Here is a 15158-nt window from a genome sequence, read left to right on the forward strand (position 1 = left end):
TCAACTACTATCTATGTATAATGTCACATTATTAATTTAACAGTCAACTTTAGTCAATTTTAACAGAATTAGATAGAAGGATTATACTATTCCAACTGATATATTTTAGGGGATATTTTTAACTACACTTATAGATTAAGGGGCATAATAATATAGTGTCATAAGTACAGGGACTAAAAAAGCTAATTATTCTTTTTTTTCTGTTGTTTTTAATAAAATAATTAGTTTTTAATAAAAAAAAACAAAAAAAACAACAAATAGTAATTTAAAAAAAAAAACAAATTTAATTTCTGTAAAAAATTGAGATACAAAAATGTATACTTATTATATATATTTATATATATACAAAAGAAAAAAAAAATAGTGAGAAATTTTTTTTTAAAAAAAGAGAGACACAAAGAGAAATTAGAAAAAAAAAATAAAAATGAAAATTAGAGAGAGAAGAGAAAGAAAGAAAAAAAAATTAGTAAGTGACTTAAAAAATGAAAAGAAAAAAAAAAGCCAAAATTGACTAAAAAATATATAAAAAAGACAAAAAAAAAAACTTTTTAAAACTTTCATAAGTAAAAAAAAAAGAAAAAAAAATTAAGAAAAGTATAAATGTAAAAATTTCTTTATCAAATTATAAATGTAATATTTGAATAAAAAAAATTAGTATTTAGTATAAATTTTCCAAATAAAAAGAAACCCTAAAATGTAAATGTAAAATAAACTAAAAGAAAATAAAACTAATTAAGTTAGAAACAAAAACTTGAAATATGGGTTTGGATAATAGGTTTACAAAAATATGACATATCAAATACCATAAAAAGTCTTAGATATGAAAAAATGTCATAGAAGAGTGACAAACCTATAAATGCTATATTTTTGTAACTTTTTTACAAAATCCCATATTTCATGTAATTTTCACTAAATATAATTAAATTTGATCGATTTTTAATTGGATTTTGAAATTGATGACATCTAATAATCGATTTAATCCAATTTACATCCAACTTTTAACATTCAATATAAACCAATTGTAATTGAAAATCTAACTTTTTATAATTAGATTAGATTGGATCAATTTGATTCAATTAAATTAGATTAGATCTTGCCGACTTTTACTTTTCTTATGAATTTTAAAGAAAATGGAGATTTGATGCATCTCATGAGAGTGCCCTTAAGCACTATTCATTACCTAAATCTCTTTTTTGATTTATTAGAGAAAATGTGGGAGTACTATTTCGATTATGCTGCATCAGTTTTCAAGTCTCGAACTTTCAGCAATTAACAGGTACAATGGATTTTTTTTTTTTTTTCTCTATCACATGCAATGTACAGTACTATTAAGAAGATTTGAACCTTAAGTCTTATCTTTATATCGAAGAAAAAATTCTGACTTTGAAATTTACTACTTTTTGTAACTTGATTAGTAGATTAAACTTAATAAGGAGTATATTACTTTTAGCAATCCATTTATTTGATGAATTTAATTGATATAATAGAGATTTGAACTCATCCCCTCACAGACACAGAACCACTTATGGCTATTGGCTAGTTACAAGTGAAGTAATGTCCTTATTGAAGTTGTCGCGGCTATTTTAATAACTTTCTCTTTTATTTTCTTTTTAACTTTTTATTCTCTTAATTAACAATAATAATCCCCCAAATTTGCAATAAACTAATTTCTCTCTCCTTGTTCTCTTTCTATGTTGCTAAATGTAGGTTATGTCTCCCATCAAATTCTAATTTTGTGTTAGGTAGTGTTAATTTTCTGCAAATTATATTTATAACCTTTAATTTTATGTAACATTTTTATAGGTTCACTGCAACAATAATTGTTGTTTCAATTTTTATGTAAAATATAAGAATTTAAAAATCTAACGTATATGATACAAATATATTTCAAAACTTAGTAGATCAAATGTATATTATAATCTGAAATAAAATTAAACTTTTTTTTATACATATATATATTTTTTCTTCTTTTAAATTTAATTTTTTTTTTATTTATTTTAATTTGTTGTTGGAAACATAAGACAACAATAATCTATTTCAATTTGATGTTAGTTATATGAAAAAAAAAAATTAATAAATATTAAATATTCCATATTAAAAATTAACCAACAAAAAATAATCAATTCAATTCGCATTTTTGTAAATTAAGTTAGATCCAAAATATAAAATCCACTCTGATCAAATGCACTGTGAGTAAAATAATATGAGTTGGATTGGATGAACACCCTAATCTTTACGGTTTTACATTGCATAGCCAAATAAACATAAGCCTTTCAGATATACTACACTCAACATTCAAGTAGTTATCTATATAGTGATGGGTCCGAAAATCTTGGAGTAGGAATGGCAACTAGAGGTATCTTCTTCTTCAACACAATCCCAAACTTCTCTTCAAGATCCATTTTCTCTCCACGAGGCAATTCCCAGTTAAAAGAATGCAAAAGAGTAGCTAGTGAATACACCACCGTCCTCTCAGCCATGGCTATCCCTGCACATATCCTTCTACCAGACCCAAATGGGATGTAGTTAAAGTCACTTCCACTGAAGTCCCATTTACTGTCATTCAAGAATCTGTCCGGATCAAACTTGAGGGGATTCTCCCAGATGGAAGGGTCTCTCTGTGTGGCCCAAACATTGATGAAAATCCGAGAGCCTTTTGGAATGGTGTAGCCTCCCACAATGCAACTTTCACTTGGGCAATGAGGCACTAACAATGGTAGAACTGGGTGCAGCCTCAGAGTTTCTTTCATCACAGCTTGTAAGTAAGGTAGCTTATGAATGTCAGACTCCTCTACTATGTTGTCTTTGCCAATCACAGCTTCTAACTCTTTTTGGGCTTTCTTTAAAATCTCTGGCTGGTTCATGATTTCAGCCATGGCAAATTCGATTGTATTAGAGGATGTGTCACTTCCACCCACTATCATATCCTGTTCACAAAAGTCATGGAAGTTACTAACTTAACATAATAAATTCAAGAAAAACTAGCAAATTTTATTTCTTATAAAATCTCTTTTCTTTAGCCATTATCATCAGCTCATAAACAATAAAGATGTCAATTTATTTATTTATTTTTTAATTATTTTTAGAACAGATACAAACTATTTTATATCATACACATAAATAAATTAGAGAAAGGAAGGACATGATAGCTTTATTGTCTAAATTTCTAGGAACAGTTTTATCACATGTGGCTTGCGATAAAATTTCTGTAGCTCGTGATGTGGTAAAACATGTCATTTGGTTAGACAATAAGTTATTCTGATTCGAAGAAGTTGCGCTGTCGATCGTAGTTAATCATGTGTGACTCAATTCACCACGTAAAAAAAAATAATAATAAAAAAAATCAGAGAATGAGACTGTTTGGGTCATTTTGAATTTTGAGATTGTTTTGGTGTAAAGTTATTCAAGAGCAGTTTAAGCCATTTACGTCACTACAAAAAATGAAAAAGTGACAACGTGAAGGGGAAAAAATGTAGTAAATTAGCAAAAATAATTTTGTTCGAAAACTAGTTTCTAAATTTGATCATTTAAGTCTTGAAAATTTAGTTCCTTTAAAAAAGAGCATAGTCTCAAATATAGCAATGTAAAGTCGTGTACCGTAAGCAAGGCTTTGATTTGGATAATTGTCAATGGAGTTTTAGAATCAACTTCTTCTTTCAACTCCAACAGATACTGCAAGAAATCTCTCCTCTCACTAACCCCTTTCAACCGTTGAGCAATCAAGTTCTCGAACATCATATCAAATCTAAGAGCCAGCTTAGTCATTTGCTTTCCGACCCCTTGCAGATCAAACCGAGCCAGACCCGGATAAAAATCAGACACATTAGGCTTACCCAGAAGCTCAGTTATCTCAGAAATAATCTGCCGAAACTCCGAACCCAACTTATCTCTCTCCTCTCCCTCCACAGACCCACCCCAAAGCATATTCGTAATCACATTCAGAATGGTCAGAAACATCTGTTCCCCAACTCCAACTGGAGACCCGACCCGACTGTAAAAGTACCCGACTGTCTTCCGAACCTCCCGACGCCGGAGCTCGTAGACGGAGTCCAAGGTAGTGTTGCTGAGCATCTTGAGAACGCAGACTTTTCTGAGCATACGCCATTCGGGACCGTACGGCGTCCATGTTATGTCGTATCCGCCATAGGTGATGATACGACCGGCGACTGGGACGTCGCGGTTGGCGAAAACGACGTCGTTGTCTTTCAAAACTTCTCGGGCCAGAGAAGGTGAGGTGATGACTATACCGACCTTGTTCCCCAGCTGAAGCTTCAGTATTGGGCCGTGGTTTTGGGCCAAGTTGGTGAAGTAGGTGTGGAGCTCCGGGTCCAGAGATAGAAGGTTGCCCAGTAAGGGTAACCCACGTGGGCCTGGCGGTAACGGTGGCGAGGCCCGATTAGACCGTAATTTGAGATATATGAATAGGAGGAGGACGACGGCGGCAGCCGAGAGAGTGAAGAACACGCGCTTGAAGTTGTCATCGGTAAAGAAGCTTAGTGAAGCGGTGTTGGGTTGTTGTGTCATTGTTGTGAGTGTGTTTAGAGAAATATTGAGTTTCTCCTTTTGAGTAGTAAATGAGAAAAAAGACCATATCTGTATTCAGTCATTAATAAGATGTAGGATCCAATCCAAATTCCTATTATTTTACTCATATTGGATCTGATATCATTAAAGTGTGGTTTTTTTTTTTTTTTTTTTTTTTGAATTCAATACGAATCCAATTCAATTCATACAATAACTCAAATCCAATCAAATTTTATTTTAAATTAGTTAATTTTTAATATTAAATTATTTAATATTTATAAAAAATATTTTTTTTTTCACAACAAAATAAAATAAATTATAATTATTTTAAATCTCCAACAACACATTAAAATAAATAAATAATAAATTCAAAAGAAGAATAAAAAATTTATATGTATGTACAAAGAAATATTTACTTTTATTTTAAATTGTATGTAGAAAAAAAATTATATAAGAATAGAATATACATTTAATCTATTAAGTTTTGAAATATAATTGTATTATATGTATTAAAATTTTAAATTACTATTTTTTTTACATTAAAATATTATTTGTTATATAATTTTTTAATTTCTTTTTATAAAGATATGTGGATTGGATCGATTACTTTTATATTTCAATCGACATCCAATCCACATAAGTACAAATTTTGAATTTTCCAATCCAATCTAATCTGCACAAGTGCAGATATCCGTACTCTTTGCATATTGAATTGGATCGACTATTCGATGAACACTAACCTCAAATTATTTTGTCATTTCTTTATCTTTTTTGGCCTTTTTATTATGGTTTGCATTTATCTTCTACAGAGATGCTTTAGAAAAATCTAAAAGGCATGCATGGCCGGCAAGGCAGTAATTATATACACTATGATACAAATATGCATTAACCAACAAAAATGTATATCTACAGTGATGTTTGATTTCTCTAGGGACTAATTGTAGAATCTAGGGGTATACTGTCCAACCATGAATCATCCAAAAGAGGAGTAGAAGGGTCCAATTCAGAAGGCCATTCAGAGATAACATCTATCTCATTGAAAATGATAGGCTTAGATTTTCCACCTGTACTTTGGAAAATAGTTTGTAGCCATAAATTACAATGGACAAAAACTAAATCATTCAGCTTTTCAAGTTCTGCTTTGTTACGCTTTTTGTTGTGTAAGCTCTCAAATGTGGTCCAATTCCACCTGCACCAATGTGAGCTGCAAGGTTGGCTCAATATGCGCATTGCAGCTCTTTGAAGTGTGGGGATTTCATAGCCATATCCTGCCCACCAATCACCTAAGCAAAGGGAGATGAAAATCGCATAAAAATATGATTTTCGTAGACTCGACTATTCTACCAAGACTTGCAAAAACCGAACAAAGAAACAAAACCCGCATCTAAACTGAAAACCAGAAGGCTTCAAAATACTACCAGCTCTAACCAACTCCTTTTAACATACTATCATATTCACATTCATTCTTCTTAAAGATTAAAATTTGTTTTTGATGCATTATAGATAAGTGATCAAAACTAGTGTAGTGAAAATTGTCAAAGTGTGTAAAGAAAGGCAGCTTTAATAGCTCTGTTCATACCTGGGGCATTTATTGTCCTTCCCATGATCGCAAATTGAGTCCCAAGAGCACCTTGAGCACCAATGTACACAGGACATTCCTTTGTTATTTCCATCTTATCATTATCTGTGATAGCCATTTTTAACATAGCTTCTTGAAATCCATTCCTCACAGTTAAATCAATCTTAAAATTTGGGTTGTAGAATGTTGAAGGATTTAGGAATGCTGCAGCTGCATGTAAGGATGAATTAAGGTGCATGTTCCATCTTCGATCAATTATACTCCAAATCGACATGTATTTCTCTTCAACACCCTTATAGTAAACTTTTATGCTAACCTTTGCCCTCTCTATTCCTTCATACATGTACCCCATAGCTGGCATGTCCCCATCAACAATTCGTAGGATCTTAACAAATGGTTCAGACAAACTAACAGCCTCGTGTGCGTACTTCCAAAATCTGTCTAAATAGATCAATGACTTTATAGCTTGAGCCTCAGGATGTTTACTGTACATGGAAGATAGCCAGTCTGTATGAGAAAACATGTGCTTTAAATTGTCTTCCTGAATCACAATAGACCTCAAGGAGAGGAAATAAGTCACATATCTACTAATTCGTGGTCGGATTAATTCCTTTCCACCAGTGAACTTTCTCATCATATTCAGAGTCCATGATTGGCCATAAAGATACCTGGTTATGGTTTTTGCCTCCTCCAAAACTGTATTCACCCAATCTATGTTACCAATATCCTCCAAAATCTTGTCAATGCAACAAGATGCACAAGGAGACCAAAACAATGAATTGTACTTGACCATGAGAAGCCTGCCAGCATAGAGAAAACTGGGTTCTGTATCAGTTATAACTTGAACAACATTTTCCACACCTATTTCCAATACAAGAGACTCCAGCAACTCAAACATGTAATTGGAATCATCCCAATTGGCTGACACATCAACCGATCGTAGAAACAATGTCCCCTTGGGGCAAGTAACTGAGAACACAACAAGTGATTTAGTCCCACCATCAGACCAACTATCACATAAAATAGTGCAGCCACTTTCTTTCCACTCCTCTCTATACTTCTTATAGCAATCATGCAACTCACCCTTCATTTTTTCCAACAAAGAAGATCTCAATTTCTCATAACTAGGAGCTCTATATCCCACTCCACACTCAAGAATAGCATCAACCATTTCCTGATAGCACAAAGATTTAGCAGCACCAAAAGGGATGCAATTACTATAGAAAAAAACCGCGATTTTCTTATCAGCATCGCCTTGTTTCCGCTTTTCAGCATCATCCACATCCACTACTGGTGGTTGCTCACTTGGGGAAGGACAAATGCTACCGTTATGACCACTAGAACCATTATCATGGTGGGGTTGGATGCCACCGCTAGCAGATGAGCTATGTTGTCTACCATTAGAAGCAGCTGCAGCCACAGCTGCAACTGCAGCCGCCTGATCAAGCTTATGTTTCTTAGTAGTATTCGTAGCAGTTTTAGTATGTTTCTTGGGAGTATTTAAGATGGTTAGAATGCGGTTTTGGACATGGGCTGGGACATGAGTACATGGGACAATGTCTTTGTTCTTAATTTGGGCTAAATGAAACTTCATCCTATAAACTCCACCACTGAACTCTCTCTCACAGTAATTACACCTAATTTTCTGTCTATTTGCATCAACAAGCACACAGTGTTCCCAACATGCATCTCTTCCCCTAACCATTTTTTAATTCTTGATCTTCAAATTTACTATTTAAATCAAAACCCCTTTACTTCATCACTGAAATTGTTACACACACCATAATCAATCCAATTGTATACACTGCTTTAAAACAAAATTGAAAATTGATGGATGCAATTCTCTAATAACACCTATTTAGCATTAAAAAATAAACAAAACTTGATTGATAATCACGAGAGAGAGAGAGAGAGAGAGAGAGAGAGAGAGAAATACCAGTTCGGAGATTTCTTGGGAGAGGTCAAAATCGGGAAGTTGAGTGGAGGTCAAGGAAATGAGAAAACAAAATACTATTACTCGGCGATAAATTGTTAATACTCGGAGAAGGAAGACGAGACAGAGAGTAAAATGTGAGAAATCATCTCACGTGATCTGTGTGTGCCTTAGAGTAGAGTCCTCCTACACACTCTCATTTTTTTTTTTTCTGAAAGGACACATCCTACTTTTCCTTAAGCTTAAATAATTAATTAAACTCTCATATATTATTGATGAATGTACACATCTCTCCTTCGATTTAAAACATGTTTCTATTCTTTTTGTTAAACGATCAGCTAATGTGGTAGCTCACAATTTTGCACAAGCTTCTATATTATTTCCTGTTATCATTTTGGTATGGAGTCTGTTCCTACCGATTTGTTACATTGTTTAGTAACAAATTTTATTGGTTAATAAAATTATTATTTTCCATTCAAAAAAAATAATTAATTAAACTAATTGTGAAAAAAAAAATTATACTTGGATAAATATATAATTGTATAATTTACTCACAATTTATTGCACAAAGATATTCTCAAAAAATTGAAAAAAAAATGTAATTATGTAATTTGCTTCTAAATCAACACTCTTCATTTTGGTATTGTGGCTAATTAAGATTTTTGACCCCCGAACTTTGATATGTATCAAATCATGTCCCTTGAACTTTTCAGGTCGTTAAAAATTTTCCTAGAACAATTGAAATTGTAGGATTTAAAGACTTTTCTCTAATTTTACTAACGAAAATCTGATGTGTATGAAAGTTTTTTTGATAACAGACGTGTATGAAAGTTAAGGGACACGATTTGGTGGATATCAATGTTTGGAGGGCACAATTTAGTACATAGACAATCACCATATTAGTAAAATATAATAAAATGGGATAGAAGTCATTGAATTCAACAATCTTCATAGTAAAAGGAGAATTTTTAACAGTCTGAAAAGTTCGGGGGCATGATTTGATACATGTCAAAGTTTAGCGGACAAAAATCCTAACTAGCCCTATATATTTTACTCGGTTTTTATTGTTACAACTTGATTTTGTAAATTTTAATTTTCACAAACTATATATTGAAATTTGAGATTTTACATTATTTAAAGAGGAAGAAAAAAAAAAAGAAAAGGGGGATTTATAGTTTTTAAAGCATATAATATGCATTTCCATGGGTTGGGCTTTGCTGATAAGTGGGTGAGGCTTATTTTCCAAGATTTGGCATCTATGGAGTATAATGTGATGTGGTGGGTACGAGATTGGCCCTATTGTCTCTTCCTGTGGTATCAGACAGAGTGATCCTATATTTCCATATTTATTTAGGATATTTGTGTTGGAATTATTTTACCAGTATCTAGATTTACTAACAAGTATGTTTCATTAACATCCTAATATGAATTTTTAAAATAATGAAATAAACACATATAAAGTTTAAGAAATCTTACATTGATTGCAGCGGAATATAATGACTCCTTCCGTTCAGATCTCTAGCCCTTAATTCCTTTATGTAGCAGAGCATTATCAAGATCTGAACCTGGATCTCTTTCTCTCCTTCTTGTTGATTGGATTCTTCACAGTCTTACACACTATGATTAAGATACCACTTGATGTGTGTGGACACTCACTCTATCACTCAAGGTATGAAAATATGAAGAGAATAAGAGAGATAGGGTTTCGGCTATGCTATAGGAAAGGAGGCTCAAATTTTACTGAAGGAATGAGATGCATCATCATCTTTTCCTTTAAGCCATCACTACCTATTTATAGGAAACCACCTAGGGTTAGGTTAGATTTAATTAGCATTAAAATATTAGAAAAATAAATGGTAAAATCCATGCATAGTGGCCGACCATGGGTTGGATAATGGGCCCCACTTTGCAATTTTGCTATTTTGTCATTTTCTCATCTTATTTTCCCAAAAACCCCAATTTTCTAATTTAACTACTTAAATGCCAATTCCAATTATTTAATAACTAAAAATTAATTATTAAATAATATTGTTATTTAATATATTTATTTATTAGACTTAACAAAGTCTCTTAATTAATAAATAAGACCTAGAATCTCTTTTGTTCACATTTACGCCCTTAGTGAAAATTCATAAACTAGACATATTCTAATTTTAGAATTATAATTGATTAACTAAAATCAATTAACTGAATCTTAACTAGTATGGGGAGCATGGACCTATATAACCGAGCTTCCAATAAGCAGACCTAGAATTTACCAAGTAAATCCACTAACTTATTAATTTCTCATTGCATCCACTCATATAACTTGGAATTGCACTCTCAGTCATATAGAACGCTCTATATGTTCCACGATATAGATACACTATTAATTATTCATTGTTATAATCCCAATAATCAATGATCCTCTATAGATGATCTACATCGCATAGGGATAAAATTACCGTTACACCCTTTCAATGTATTTTATCCTTAAAACACTTGGCCACCTATAAATGATATTATAGTGAATTAATATAGCCACTAAAATGAGCGCTCTATCATTTATCTCTATTTAGCAAGCTCGAAGGAAATCATCGTTTCACTTCTATGTCGAATAGAAGCTATAGATTCCATATCTATGATTAGCGCTCTCACTCAATTGTACTACCATGTTTCCAAAATGTACGTATCACCCTGACCAAAAGGTAGGCTTAACTAACAAATCAAAGAACATGAATAACACTCTTGAGATCGAACCTAATCATGTCAGGATTAAGATCATTTGATCTAGGATCAACTAGGTGATATTTAATTGAATAGATATTACGGTAAATTTATCATATCTAATCAAAGTTCAATATCGGTCCCTTCCAATGTATACTCCATACATCCGATACTGGTAAACTTTGCCAATGCCCTAGAAAGGACATAACACTTCTCCAAGGTGTAAGTTGTTGGGTTTTATGCCCTAAATAAAACTCATTTCAATATAATCAGATTTACTTATTAATATAGATAAGAAATAACATTTAATGTTGCATGGTTCACATGATTTATTTCATGATTATATGTACATAATGTATAAATTCATCTGAAACCCTTTTCACATACTTGATCCTGTTTATTGTGCCGTCAACACATTAGAAAGTAAACATGACTATGTGAATAAAGTTTCCTAGATTTATCAGACATAGGGTTTTACTGATATGATAATCTACAACAGAGTTTACTTGCATTTGGAGAAGTGCTATGTTCTTTCCAGAGCATTGGTTAAAGTAAAGCTCAGGTTGGATGCATGGAGTATGCATCGGAAGGGACCGATATTGAACTTTGACTTAGATTTATTAAACTTACCGTAATATCTATTCAAGTCAATATCGCCTAGTTGATCCTAGATCAAATGATCTTAATCCTGATATGATTAGGCTCAATCTCAAGAGGCTATTCGTGTTCTTTGATTTGTTAGTTAAGCCTACTTTTAGGTCAGGATGATACGTACATTTTGGGAACACGGTAGTGCAATTGAGTGGGAGCGCTATCATAAACATGGAATCTATAGCTTCTATCTGGCGAATAGTAAGCAAAGGATGATCTCCTTCGAGCTTGACCAAACGAACATAAATGGTGGAGTACTCATTTCACATAAGCTGAAATATCATTTATACGGGGTCAAGTGTTTTAAGGAATAAATACATTGTAGGGTGTAACGGTAATTTAATCCCTTTACAGTGTAGATCATTCATATAGAGGATCATTGATCACATTAGGATTATAACAATGGATAACTAATGATGTGTCTATATGGTGGAACATATAGAGCATTCTATATAACTGAGAGTGCAATTCTAAGTTCTATGCGTGGATTCAACGAAGAATTAATAAGTTAGTGAATTTTAGTAATAAATTCTTGATCTACTTATTGGAAGCTCGGTTATATAGACCCATGGTCCCCGCACTAGTTGAGATAATATTGCTTGTAAGACTCATATAATTGGTTTTGATTAATCAATTATAATTCTCAAAATTAGACTATGTCTATTTGTGAATTTTTCACTAAGTAAGGGCGAAATTGTAAAGAAAGAGTTTTAGGGGCATATTTGTTAATTATGATTATTTGTATGGTTCAATTAATAAATATGATAAATGACAATATTATTTAATAATTATTTATAGTTATTAAATAGTTAGAATTGGCATTTAAATTGTTGAATTAGAAAATTGGCGTTTTTGAGAAAATCAGATGCAGAAAAGATAAAACTGCAAAATTGCAAAAAGTGAGGCCCAAATCCACTTGTATAGGGCCAGCCACTTTTGTAGGAAATTTAAACTGATTTTTTCATTATTTTAATGCCAAATAATTCAAACCTAACCCTAGTGGAATGCTATAAATAGATAGTGAAGGCTTCAGAAAATTTACACTTAAATTTCTACACTTCTGATTCCGAAAAAACTGAGCCTTCTCTCTCCCTATCTTTGGCTGACCCTTCTCTTTCTCCTTCCCTCTTCAATTTCGAAAATCTTAGTGTGAGAGTAGTGCCCACACACAGCAAGTGATACCTCAATCATAGTGAGGAAGATCGTGAAGAAAGACTTTCAGCAAGAAGGAGTTTCAGCATCAAAGATTCGGAGAAAGAGATCCAGGTTCAGATATTGATAATGCTCTGCTACAGAAAGGAATCAAGGGCTAGATATCTGAACGGAAGGAGTCATTTAATTCCGCTGCACCCAATGTAAGGTTTCTTAAACTTTATATGTGTTTATTTCATCGTTTTAGAAAGTTCATATTTAGGGTGTTAATAAACATACTTGTGAGTAGATCTAAGATCCTGGTAAAATAAATTCCAACATAAGTATACCTATCGCTGATTATCATGCCAGTCTAAATCCAGTGAATTGACAAATCAGGGAATTAACTTTCGAACATATAAACATGATTATATTCCACTGTCCTGACAACACTATAATCATCAACAAATACATATGTTCTGGACTTAATAGAATATATAATATAATCATGAAATAAATCATGTGAACCATGCAACATAAAATGTGATTTCTGATCTTTATTAATTAGTAAATCTGATTATATTGAAATGAGTTTTATTTAGGGCACAAAACCCAACAATATGCTAAAGGTTTCTCTCTTTAATTCAAAAATATAAAGAGAGAAAGTGGTTACATGGGGTGTAAAATTGCTAATGGAGTTCACGTGATTTATCATATGCTATTTGCTGATGATAGCTATTCTTATTGAAAAGTGTGAATTAACGTATAAAAATGTCAAGTATGTCAGTCATAAGTTGTTGCCTTAGAGTTAGGAGTTAGTTTCTATTTTTTATGGGTGTGATGTTATGTAATTTGTTACTGATGTATTTTATTAAAAAGCCAATTGGCACGTGAGTAAAAGATAATTATTCTTTTCCCTACAACTACATGGTATAGAGCCTACATACCTAGACTGTCGATGACCCTAAAAAACCCTAAACACCTCTTCTCTAATGGCTAACTTAAGTGAAGACACTACCAATAATAATCCTAGTATTATCACTCAAAAAAATACCACCACAACTGTCCAACAAACTGCTGCCATTGATGTAGTTCATTCATCTATGCAAATTATTGTGCATAGATTGAATGGACAAAATTATCTAGAATGGTCACAATCTGTCAAGCTCAAGGGAAGCTTGGATTCCTCACTGGAGAAAGGAAGCAACCAAAAATAGATGATGTCAGGTATGGAGTGTGGAAATCTAAAAACTCGCTGGTTATAGCATGGTTGGTCAATTTTATGTATGCTTCAATTGCGAAGCCTCACATGTTTATGACTACAGCTAAGGAAGTATGGGAGTCGGTATGTGATAATTATTCTAATTTAGAGAATTATTCTAAAGTAGTTAAGTTACAAACTCGACTGTGGCAATCCAAGCAAGGACAATGTAGTATCACAAGCTATTACAATGAGATGGTGTGTAACACCCTAACTAACATAGGCGTATTACGTGATTTTTAAACATGTTGTGCAGCTCGTTGCTAATCAACGAGGTTTATGGAAAACGTGATTAATTAAAATAATGTCGCCTAGCGACTAGTTACAAAATCAGCCTCGCTGTCCCGATGATCGTACTCTCCAGGCCTAACCGCCCCGACATGTACAACTTTCATAAGCTCGCTCACGGTCCATCAGCTTTAGCCTTGCCTTTACCTACACATAAACGTAGAACTGTGAGTCGACAGACTCAGTAAGAAAAGCATAATAATACTCATACATAAATCCCGGTCATGATCAGACGCCCATACCCCTGATCATAACCCTAACTGCCGTGTCCAACACGATGCGAGTCCGCCACTGCCGTGTCCAACACGATGCGAGCCACTTCTTGCCATGTCCAACATGGTACTGAGTTCTGAACGTTCATAGGGACGGTACTATTGACACGTAACAACCTAATCGGTCGAACCGGTCATACTCCGTCTGCTGGTCATACTCCAGCCTGTACCGACGTGTTACTATATCCACCTGATCGGTCGAACCGGTCATACTCCGGCTGCTGGTCATACTCCAGCCTGTACCGACGGGATACGTCAATAGTACGGAACCACCAACCAAGTGTCAGCCTGATCGGTCGAACCGGTCATACTCCGGCTGCTGGTCATACTCCAGCCTGTACCGACGTGACAGGGTTGGATGGTTCGAAGCCAACATACATAACTAATGTAATCTAACAGGCTTCCTACATGCTCGCTAAACATGTAATCTACATATGCATACTGTTATACTAATCTTACCTGGATTCCGAATTCAGGTGTGCCGGTCAACCTGACTGGAACTTTAGCTGAGCGGCGGATTACAGGCTCCTAAACCAATAAAAATCACAACACTATAAGTGACACGCTAAATCACTTTCCGGGGACTTAAACTAGGAACTAAAAGTTTCCCTATCGATAAAAAGCATGGCAATACCCCCTAAAACATAAAAACGAGGAAAACTAGTGGTCCACCGAATTTTCCCCAACCTAGGCCGGTTGCCCAACCGGAATGCAGTTCCGGAAAATTCAGAACCCTCATCCGGAATTCCGGATGCACAACCGGAATTCCGGTTCCTCGCAGGCAGCAAACCCAAATTTTCATAACTTGCACAA

At 33.6% G+C, this 15158-nt stretch overlaps 2 protein-coding genes across 3 annotated transcripts; both read right to left on the reverse strand.

Annotated features, from left to right (window-relative positions):
• Window positions 1–2118: 2118 nt before the first annotated feature.
• LOC115716283 (flavonoid 3'-monooxygenase CYP75B137) lies at window positions 2119–4734 on the reverse strand. The gene is made up of 2 exons (XM_030645044.2): window positions 3598–4734; window positions 2119–2927 (listed from the first exon to the last, which is right to left on the reverse strand). The coding sequence occupies exons 1-2, from the start codon at window positions 4522–4524 to the stop codon at window positions 2304–2306; spliced, it is 1551 nt and encodes a 516-aa protein (XP_030500904.2). The 5' UTR covers window positions 4525–4734; the 3' UTR covers window positions 2119–2303.
• A 648-nt stretch (window positions 4735–5382) lies between these two features.
• Window positions 5383–8266, reverse strand: LOC115716279 (uncharacterized). Of its 2 annotated transcripts, XM_030645039.2 has the most exons (3): window positions 8040–8249; window positions 6104–7865; window positions 5383–5807 (listed from the first exon to the last, which is right to left on the reverse strand). In XM_030645039.2, the coding sequence occupies exons 2-3, from the start codon at window positions 7806–7808 to the stop codon at window positions 5452–5454; spliced, it is 2061 nt and encodes a 686-aa protein (XP_030500899.2). In that variant the 5' UTR covers window positions 7809–7865; window positions 8040–8249; the 3' UTR covers window positions 5383–5451. The 2 variants fall into 2 exon arrangements, with proteins under 2 accessions (XP_030500899.2, XP_060971831.1); XM_061115848.1 differs by having other exon boundaries at window positions 6104–8266.
• Window positions 8267–15158: the final 6892 nt, after the last annotated feature.

Source organism: Cannabis sativa, chromosome 5, assembly GCF_029168945.1.
Source record: "Cannabis sativa cultivar Pink pepper isolate KNU-18-1 chromosome 5, ASM2916894v1, whole genome shotgun sequence".
Lineage (NCBI taxonomy): Eukaryota > Viridiplantae > Streptophyta > Magnoliopsida > Rosales > Cannabaceae > Cannabis > Cannabis sativa.

What these genes read in the sequence shown, in the direction of transcription:
- LOC115716279 (XM_061115848.1), bottom strand. Translation starts at nt 7,808, where the DNA reads ATGGTTAGGGGAAGAGATGCATGTTGGGAACACTGTGTGCTTGTTGAT. An exon ending in AAGGACAATAAATGCCCCAG is followed by an intron (nt 5,808 to 6,103) that starts GTATGAACAGAG and finishes CCCTTTGCTTAG; the next exon opens with GTGATTGGTGGGCAGGATAT.
- LOC115716283 (XM_030645044.2), bottom strand. Translation starts at nt 4,524, where the DNA reads ATGACACAACAACCCAACACCGCTTCACTAAGCTTCTTTACCGATGAC. An exon ending in AAATCAAAGCCTTGCTTACG is followed by an intron (nt 2,928 to 3,597) that starts GTACACGACTTT and finishes TTTTGTGAACAG; the next exon opens with GATATGATAGTGGGTGGAAG.